Source organism: Solanum stenotomum, chromosome 2 (genome assembly GCF_019186545.1).
Source record: "Solanum stenotomum isolate F172 chromosome 2, ASM1918654v1, whole genome shotgun sequence".
Lineage (NCBI taxonomy): Eukaryota > Viridiplantae > Streptophyta > Magnoliopsida > Solanales > Solanaceae > Solanum > Solanum stenotomum.
The window spans coordinates 57044393-57053680 of record NC_064283.1 but is presented as its reverse complement, the minus strand read 5'-3'; the positions used below and the strand labels follow the sequence as shown (position 1 = coordinate 57053680).

The 9288-nt window shown below is 34.8% G+C and overlaps 2 protein-coding genes across 5 annotated transcripts; one reads left to right on the top strand and one right to left on the bottom strand.

The window, feature by feature from the left end:
- Window positions 1-1534: 1534 nt before the first annotated feature.
- On the top strand, window positions 1535-5872 carry LOC125856738 (uncharacterized). 4 transcript variants are annotated; one of them, XM_049536361.1, is made up of 3 exons: window positions 1535-1707; window positions 3520-3668; window positions 5367-5872. In XM_049536361.1, exons 2-3 carry the CDS (start codon window positions 3638-3640, stop codon window positions 5711-5713), a joined length of 378 nt encoding a protein of 125 aa, XP_049392318.1. In that variant the 5' UTR covers window positions 1535-1707; window positions 3520-3637; the 3' UTR covers window positions 5714-5872. The 4 variants fall into 4 exon arrangements, with proteins under 4 accessions (XP_049392318.1, XP_049392319.1, XP_049392321.1 ...); XM_049536362.1 differs by having other exon boundaries at window positions 1536-1707; window positions 5373-5872; XM_049536364.1 differs by lacking the exon at window positions 3520-3668 and having other exon boundaries at window positions 1541-1707; window positions 5373-5872.
- Window positions 5873-6015: 143 nt separating this feature from the next.
- On the bottom strand, window positions 6016-8712 carry LOC125856699 (cytokinin dehydrogenase 1). Its single transcript, XM_049536319.1, has 5 exons — window positions 7962-8712; window positions 7389-7516; window positions 7013-7273; window positions 6640-6902; window positions 6016-6554 (listed from the first exon to the last, which is right to left on the bottom strand). The coding sequence occupies exons 1-5, from the start codon at window positions 8611-8613 to the stop codon at window positions 6227-6229; spliced, it is 1632 nt and encodes a 543-aa protein (XP_049392276.1). The 5' UTR covers window positions 8614-8712; the 3' UTR covers window positions 6016-6226.
- Between the last annotated feature and the right edge of the window lie 576 nt (window positions 8713-9288).

Sequence of the window (9288 nt, the reverse complement as noted above, 5' to 3'; positions counted from 1 at the left end):
TGCAAATCACACTAGATACATGTATATGTATGTATCTAGCGTGTGATTCACATGCATCTGGTCTACCAAATAAATATGAGAGTGGCGAATGAAATGAGAGAGAGGCAATGAGATTTGTTAGATACACCAGATAATGTGAATCCATTTAGATACATTGTATCTTGAATAAATTACATATAATTTTAACCTCATGTATCTCATGGTACATGCATGTGAACATATTGCGAACGCAATAAAATCTAATAAAATTTGTAATATAATAAATTAAAGTGTACCTAAATAATTAACTCGTAAACTAGATTCTCCCAATTTTCTTGAAAAAAAAAGTATCCATTTTTAGAGTATGAAAAAACACCGAGAAAATGATCAAAATGTATGAGGGTTGCTTTATGTTGATCCTTAATATATTTCACATGATCCATATGATCCTTAATGTATTATAAAAATGATCATTTTGGTCTTTAACCCTAAAAATTATCTGAAAACATAAAAAAATGTTAAACTTAATTGTATAAAAAAGGATCATTTTGGTCCTTAGCCCTAAAAATTAATTGAAAACATAAAAAATGTTAAACTTAATTGTGGGTCCCACAACTGAGACCCTTCTTCCTCCATCTTTCTTGCACAGTTCTTCTCCTTCATCTTTTTTTTTTTCATTTCTTCTACAACTTGTGCTGCCAAAATCTTCTCATGCACAGAAAAGTTTCTTCACATTTCAAAAGAATATTTGTAAGATATTTATTTTCTACATCTGTCTATTCAATTTTTATCCTTTAATTTTAAAAATAGAATTAAAAAATGGCTTGAAAAAATTAGTAATTTTGAAAGGAATAAAACAAAAGAAAGCTATATCCTCCCCATAAATCACCTCGACAAGAAAGAATAACTAGTTACAGTTTTAAAAGAGTTGATTTATGGTGATCTCCTAGTAGGAGAAATTGAGTCTTTAATTTGATTTACTTAGTTTACATTTGTTTTAATGATTTTGGTTGTCTTATTGTTTTTTATGTATGATAATGGAAGCTTCTGAAAATTTTGTTTAGACGGAGATGAGAAATGGATGTAGTATATATTATTTTTCTTATAAGGATATAGAGTATGACCTCAAATAGCAAAAGAAAGAAGTTGAGGAGAAGGGTTTATGGTGGTGACGGTGAAAGAAAGCAAATCTGTTAAATTTAATCGTCTTTTTTTTTTGGTTAATTTTAGGATTAAAAGACTAAAATGATCATTTTTTCATATACATTAAGGATCATATGAATCATATGAAATATATTAAGGATTAACATAAAACAATATTCATACATGAAGGACCATTTTGATTATTTTCTCAAAAACCACCAAACACTTGGGCCAACAAAATATGAAATATATTAAGAATGAACATAAAACAATATTCATACATGAAGGACCATTTTGATTATTTTCTAAAAAAACACCAAACACTTGGGCCAATAAAATGTGCACAAATCAAGATTGGGCCATTGGGGTAACTTTTGCTAGAATTCCAATTCATAAGTTGGCAGCATTGCAAAACGACAAAGATACGTGTTCTGTCTTTCTCTACTACACGTATATTTTGCGCTGTCAACTCCACTCAACACCCGCATAAACAAAAATCACATTCAAGAATCCCATAACAGAGTGCGGCAGAATAGCAGAATAGTTGATATTGCAGATACCCTTTTGCTTATTCTCTTCATTTTGGTCAGTCTGCTAACCCCTTTTAATCTCTAATTTAATGGATACATTGATGTTGTGTTTTATTAATCAACAGATGCATAAACATTTGCAAGATTGGATTTTTCTTGAAAAAGATTGGTTCTTTTTAGTGCTTGCTGCTTATTATTGAGTATTTCTCAATGGATGACTTGTTTTCTTGTGATGGTTCTAGCTAAGATTTTATTCTTTGATTTTTAGTATTACCTGATGTTTCGTTCGTTTACTTCAGTTATCGCATTATTTTGTTTTTTGCTATGTTTCTCTTCTTTGTTGTTTTCAGCATGGTTTCTGCGTGCTATTGTATTTGCTTTACGTACTTGTTTTTATATGCTTTACTTGAGCCGAAGGTCTGTTGCGAAAGAATCTCTCTACCTTAACAATGTAGGAGTGCGGTTTGAACTATTGATTTACTGTTTTACATAATTGGAAATAACCAATTAGGTTCATGATGAAACCTAGAAATCGATTGCTGATTATCACTGATCCAAGGCTGTGTACATACCACTCTCCCCAGACCCCACTTGTGGGACACTGCGTATGTTGTTGTTGGTTCTAGCTATGTTTTCACGTTCTCTTTCTAGATGAGGGATGAAAATTAATTCTTGCAAAAATTGCTAATTATTGGTGGAGGGGGGATGAAGAGGAAGTTAGTGTTTTGAAATGACTGAACTTATTTTGAAAGATTCATAATAAAAGTGCAGTCTTTGTCTTGAATATGTAATATATATGTACGTGTTGATCTTTCTAGATGGATGTATGTTTACCAATGTAAAGAGGGCTAATAACAAAGTCAAGATTGAAGTCCATGATAGGCGGCTGAGTGGTTGAGGCAAGGAGTAACAACTTGAGGATTCTTTGTTTGATTCCTAGCTAGTAGCGGAGGCTGGATTTTCGCTAAGGGGTTCAAGCTCAACATGTACGATGTATACATAATGTTTTGTTGGACCTTATATGACTTAGGAACCCATTTCGTCCCTCAAGCTCCGCCCCTGGTCCTAGCTACAACACTCACAACACTCAGTATGATCCCATCTACTCTAGACTTGGTGTGCAGGTTAACTTGGCTGCACAGTAAATAAGTTAAGGTACACACGAGTTAGTGCTAACTCCACTAATCATTCCCCTAAAAAAGTTAAAAAAGAAAAAGAAGACAAAACAAGAAGTAGAAGGATATATTGACACAAAAAATTCTTAAAGGGTACTATAACGTATAGAAATTTCTCTAGTTGGTACAAGCAAGTTTTTGTGGAAAGGATTGGAGTGAATGATATTTCTTCGCCTTCAGAGGCGGAGTCAAGATTTGAAACATATATGTTTGAGACTAGAGACTTAAGTTATAGGATTTTAAATTAATAGTATAAACATATTCAACGAAACTTTTAAACAAATTACACGGTTTGAACCAAAGCTGCTGGGTTTGGCCGAATCCATAACCAAAATGCTAGCTTGCTTCTGCTCTCCTTTTTGTGTCTGTTAGTGACTGATGATATAAGATTAGAAAGTTAAGGTAGGCAAGACTGGTAACTAATTCAAGAAATGACTGGAATTTCTATTGGTAGATTGCGTGTTAGGTCTTCTATTTGTCTTGTTTGAAAGTGGAGAAAATAAGCACGAGTAATGGTATGCAGTAACAAAAATCATTTGGTTTCAAAACTTGAGTCTTAATCTGACAAATTTTGAGAAGTGTATTTCATTTTCTCTTCCTCTTGCTTGGCTGTTTAGTATATAGTCTGATTTTGTAGTGTACGTTCATGGTTTCTTGTCCTTGGATAATAATAGATGCTGCTGCTGTTACAGGGTTTTTGAAAGTTCTGTCGAGGGGTTGTGAGCTGGTGAAGATACTTGTGAGTGGAAATCTTAAGTGGTGAAGGTACTTGCTAGCGGAAATCTTAACTTCTGTTTTAATTTAGGCAGCATGGACCACGATACACTTGGAGCTTCACAAGGTATTTTGGCTTGCTATTAGGTCTCCATTCTGCCCATCGCGTACCCCTGGTCTTCTAACAATATTTTCTGTTTGTTCTGAAACGATTAATTTATTCGTAGGTTTGTTGCTTTTTAAATTTCTAACAGATTATAGAATTTTATATGTCTTTTGGTGTCTGAAAGAGTTTAATTAGGGGCTTACATAAAAGTATATCATTGGAAGAAGCTAACCAAATAGTTAAAGGATGTAATATTGATCAGAAAAATAGTGTAAGGATGTTGGAAATCAAACATAATAAGGTGGGAAAAGATGTGGTGGATTATCGGAGCCCAAAAAATTGGATAGGCAATATGACAAATGAAACTTGAACGTTCCTCAAGGCTAAGTAGATAGATATTACCGTTGATGGGCTGTGTGGAATTTAAGGTGCAGGACTTGCTTAAAGTGAAGTGTACCAGTTTTCTAGGGCAGGGGTATCCTCAAAACACAGGAGGGCATTTCAATATTTTGCAAAAACTCCTCACTTTCTGAGAATGAAGTGCATCACCATAAAATTAAGGGTGGAAGGCGGTTGCAAAACACACTGGCATCGCCACATCAGAATAATTATCAATAAGATTAGGTAACGTCCTCTGCTTAGCAGGAGATGATGAATCTACTTGGTTAGGAAACTGACAAAATGTTCTCTTTAGCAAGAATAAATAATGCCCTGCAGAAGTTAATAACTCCCCTCCTTCCCAAGAGAAATAACATACTTGTTTCTCACTCTCTTTTTCAGTCAAGTTCTTTTCCTTAGTTAAGAAAACAGAGTTGATCAAGGCACAACACTGTAAGGGAGAAGAGGGTTCCTGTTTGGTCTGTTGTGGGAATTCTTATCCCTACATCAGTATTTGACCCTTAAGTTACTCGAAAATTCATTACTCAGTTGGTCATCAAAAATTGATTACTCAAGTTCTTGAATGTATTATCCCAACAAGATGTCTTTGTCATTTGATCCATCAAAAAAGAAGAAGATGTCTTTGTCATTTGATCCATCAAAAAAGAAGATGTCTTTGTCATTTGAATTTCTGGTGGTTACTATTAATATATGCTGAATTGACCCACTAGTGCAATGGCAGAGCTAGAACTTCAACTAAGGGGTGTCAAAATATAAAGAAGTAAAATCGCGTAGAAGTCAAGGAGTGTCAATATGTAATATATATACATAAAAAATATTTTTTACTCGAGCTACACCGTGTAATTTTCCGACGAAGGGGTGTCAGTCGACACCGCTCAACTTCATGTGGCTCCGCCACTACACTAGTGGTATCTTGATCAAAAATTAATTTAAGAAGTTCCCCTGTTAGTAGTTGGATAAGATGTTCTCTGAAGGACAAAGTGAGGGATCTTAAGGCTATACCAACTACCTTGAAGATATAAGGATTTAGTGCATCCTAAATGTTGTATTTTACCATCCTTCTTTTTGCAAAGGAACAATAAAAAAGGGGATCATTCTCTTTTTGTCGAAGAAAGAGCTCTAACGCATTGTCTCCTAGGGTAGTTATCACAATTTCTGTATTTCATCTTTTCATGAATCTTCTCATCGATAGAATGTATGTGAGGTGTTCTCAAACTTAGCAGTTGTCCAATTAGATGATAATAAATTGTCTGATCTTAATCAATTCCAAATGTTGCAAAAAATAAATGATGTCTTTCCTTTGACGTGACACATCTTTAGCTGCAGCTAAGAGTGTAGGCATTGAGTCCTATAGAAAAATGCAGCAGGCTTCTGTGAAAGAGACATCTGAAGTGAATCAAGGTCAAGGTGGTAAAAACGTTGCAGCTTATGTGGCCCCAGCACATGAGAAATCTCATGGCGATGTAAACATGGAAGCAGATATCACTATGGATGACGTAATAAGAGCCGGAGGTCTAGGAGCAAGAGACGATTTAAATAGTGTTCTTCCTGTGGCAGCTGATACCACCGACTTTGAAGCTTCTATTCGTGATGCGTGGGACTACGAAGGGCAACGTGAAAGCATTACTCGACCAGGCCTTGGCTGGACAGAACCTGCAAAGAAATAGATCTAACCATTGTACAACTTAAGGTGGACTTCCAAGGTGTTCTCCAGTTTACTGGCACTCTTAAACTCTCAGTTCTTCTTCTGTTGATTGAACGTTCCCTTATGTGTCTTATGGTTCTTCATGAAATAAATCATATCCCCATGAATGAAATTAATTATAAGCTCGATGGATCTTTTTAGCAGCATGCTTACTTGTCAATCTATTGTTTCTCCTTTGTGCATTTTCCGGTTTGATGTATCTTGTTGTGTTGGAGATTAGAATTCCATATTAAAATCCATTATGCAAAATTAAAATGTCAACCGTGAGTGGAATCTTACTGAATCTTTAATCAAATCCCCTAAGCACAAGCATCAGAGTCGCTGCCAGTTTTTAGGTATTCAATGTACAAAGATAGTTCTTTCTGAAAAAGAATGCTACAATGCTTCAACTTTGTTACATGTGTACGTTGTGAAGCATTGTAACCATAGATCTATGTAAAGAACTCTATATAGCTATTTATTTTATTGGAAGAAGTTATTGTTGTTGAAGGAGTGATGCTCTTTCAAAAATTCTGTGTCCAGGAGCTAGGATAGACAAAGGGTCATAAGTGGATTTCCTCCTAGCAAATGTTTCCCATCGAGGGCCAAAGTGAACTTTCCAGTCTTCCTGTGTAGTGTAATGTGGCAAATACTGTTTCATTCCAATATGTGCTTTATTGCAAAAGTTCAGTATCTTCTTATTCTTATTCAGAATATGTTCTAGTCCATCCTTTCCTGTTGAAGATGGCATGGCAGAAGATAGAAATGCTATTAAATACATGACATCTTCTTCAGGCGTAACCATTGATGTTCCTTTTATCCATCTGCAAGACAAAATGATCATACATCATGTTAGGAAGATGCATACATACTGTAAGAAGATTATTCGAGTGATAATGATTTCCGTACTTCGATTTGTTGACTGGGTAGATGAGTATAGGACCATGGCAAGTGTCAGTAAGAATCTTCCCAAAAACTTCTTGTGCAAAGTCATGAATCCTGCTCTTTGGAATTAAAAGGTTTAGCCATGGATGAGGGACATCCCATAACCCCTTCTCTTGGAGTTTCATCTCGGACACGTGGACTCTGTCGAGGAATTCCACGTAGGAGACTTCTGATTGGAACAGCGTGGATTCGATATAATTCAACTTAGATAAGAGGACTTCAATATTCTGTAGTATTAAGAAAACAACAGTCAAGATATTGACATGTTTAGGTGAACATTGTGTAAGGTAGTCATAAGATAGAAGCTTAATAAACTTGACTTTAGAAAATAGCTTACCTGATCAGTATTAGGGGTGTCTTCTGGATTGAAGTATTTGGCAACTTCTAGGCAGTAGAGAACTTTTCCTTCAGAACTGAACTTTCTGGCTAGAAGTGGATCTTTAGGATTGAAAGTAGACCTCCAGTTGTTCAGCAATCCTGTTCTGTTGATAATAACAAATCCTTCTACATAGTCGAAAGAATCCTTGGATGATATCAACTGTTCTTGATCATTGGAAAATATTGAGAAATCTGAATACAGCACTCTGATCCACTTTACCTGTTAACAATTGGATTTTAGTAGAAATTTCTGGCTTGTTTCCCTGTTTTTTCCTCCTTAAATCTTGTTCCGATTAACGTTAAACTTATTTGATATTAGGAGTCAGAAAAATTACCTTTTTAGGTGCTGGTTGAAGAGCAATCCTAGCCCTTGTGATGATACCAAACTGGCCTAGTCCTCCTAGTACACCATAGAACAGGTCAGCATTCTGCTCCTTTGAACAAGTAATCACCTCTCCTTTACCTGTGAAAAAAATATATTATTTTTAATAACCTCCAGCAATATAATACATAACAATCCAACTCACAGAAATGGAGGGATGTGATTTTTCCACTATAGTTTTAGTTAAGTATCCAGAAGTTAGAAAAAGAAGAAGGTGATGACTTGTTGTAACAGAATTGCCTTCTGTTGCTGACTTTGTTGAGTCCAAGTCCACAATGTAATCACTTTTTTACTAATTAATCATATGACTTTTAGGTGCTGATTGGTACTATTGAATAAAATAGAAAAAATGGGAAGACTTTGAAAATTGTGACTATTTGAAAAAAGTAGTTTTGTTTTCAAAAGTGAAATATGATATCTGAAAATTGGAGTTGTGTTTGCCTGTTTGGCCATGAATACAAAAAAAATCAAGTCTGGCTGATATTATGGAGCTGGGGCATAATAAACTTGTTGTGCATGAACATACCAGTGACAACTTCAAGTTGGTAGACATTATTGATCTGAGGTCCATGTTTGAATGCTTGCCCGCTGATTCCGGCATTCGACAAAGTACCTCCAACTGTAAGGTGAAGATAATCAGTCCAAGATTTTGGTGTTAATCCAAGTTTAAGACTTTCATGCAGGATGTTTATCCAAAGTTCTCCAGCAGAGACATCAATAAAAGGCAGTTCCCCTGCATGGTGGAAACGCATCGCTGGTGCTCGAAGCGATTCCATGCTGATCACTACTCCCCGGTAAGCTTGAGCTTGTCCTTCTAGAGAGTGACCATGTCCTCTAGCAGCAACAGTTAGGTCAGTTGTTGTTCCCAAGTCAAAAATATGTTTTAAAGTGGATGATATGTCTGAAACCGATTTCGGGTACAGAACAGCTGATGGAAGGAAGTGATATCTGTTGCCGAAATCCTTGGCGACGTGATCGAAATTCTTGAAACTAAAGTACCCTTCAATCTTCAACTGTTTCAGTGATGATTGAATCACTGAGAAACTTGAAGGGGTGGCAAAAAGGTGATCACAACAGAGGTTACTTCTGTTTATTGAGCAAATGCCTAGTATGAATATAAGAAGCCTTAGAAGCATACTATTATGTTTAAAGAAGAAATGAGTTGGTGATGACTTCATTCTTTCTTAAAAGTGGTTGTTGACACAAAGTTTTGTTGAAAATTTGCCTTTTCTTTGAGTGAAAATAGAGGGTGTAGAATGGCCTCAAGAAAATTAAGGTTGGTCAAGAGAATATATAATGGGAAGTTTTTTGAAATGTCACTATCAATAGCACTAATTAAGGAGTTAATAAATATGACTGATATTATCTAGTAAAGTCACTGAACTCAACAAAATCATTCAACTTAACACTTTTATCTTCAAAAATCATTTAACTACAAATAAATTTGACATGATAAATTAAATTAATATTTTATGCTATTTAAATATGAAGCCAAATTTTAGAATCTATTTTATTATCATTATATTCGATCTACCCACTGTTGTGTTCTTTTCTTTGTTGGCTAACAATGGTGTTCATAAATAGCCTAGTATGCAATAAGAAATGGTCTTATGTTAATTTGCTTATCTGATATTAGAACTACTATACCAGCATGATTATATATATCACATCTATTTCTCTTTAGTTTCATTCCCAATGTTGGTTACAAGTGTTTCAAATGGTATTCATATGAAATAATCCAAAGAAATATCGTAACTACATACTTGTTTTGCAAAATGAGAAAAAACATACATGGCATAAAAATAGAAAAAAAATAAATAATAAAAAAAATATATATATATAATTTTGTTTAC

Excerpts from the sequence above, each read along its gene's own strand:
- LOC125856738 (XM_049536361.1), top strand. The coding sequence starts at position 3,638 with ATGGACCACGATACACTTGGAGCTTCACAAG. Across the intron at positions 3,669-5,366 it reads TACACTTGGAGCTTCACAAG|CTGCAGCTAAGAGTGTAGGC; the intron begins GTATTTTGGCTT and ends ACACATCTTTAG.
- LOC125856699 (XM_049536319.1), bottom strand. The coding sequence starts at position 8,613 with ATGAAGTCATCACCAACTCATTTCTTCTTTAAACATAATAGTATGCTT. Across the intron at positions 7,274-7,388 it reads TTCAACCAGCACCTAAAAAG|GTAAAGTGGATCAGAGTGCT; the intron begins GTAATTTTTCTG and ends AATTGTTAACAG. Across the intron at positions 6,555-6,639 it reads TACCCAGTCAACAAATCGAA|ATGGATAAAAGGAACATCAA; the intron begins GTACGGAAATCA and ends TTTGTCTTGCAG.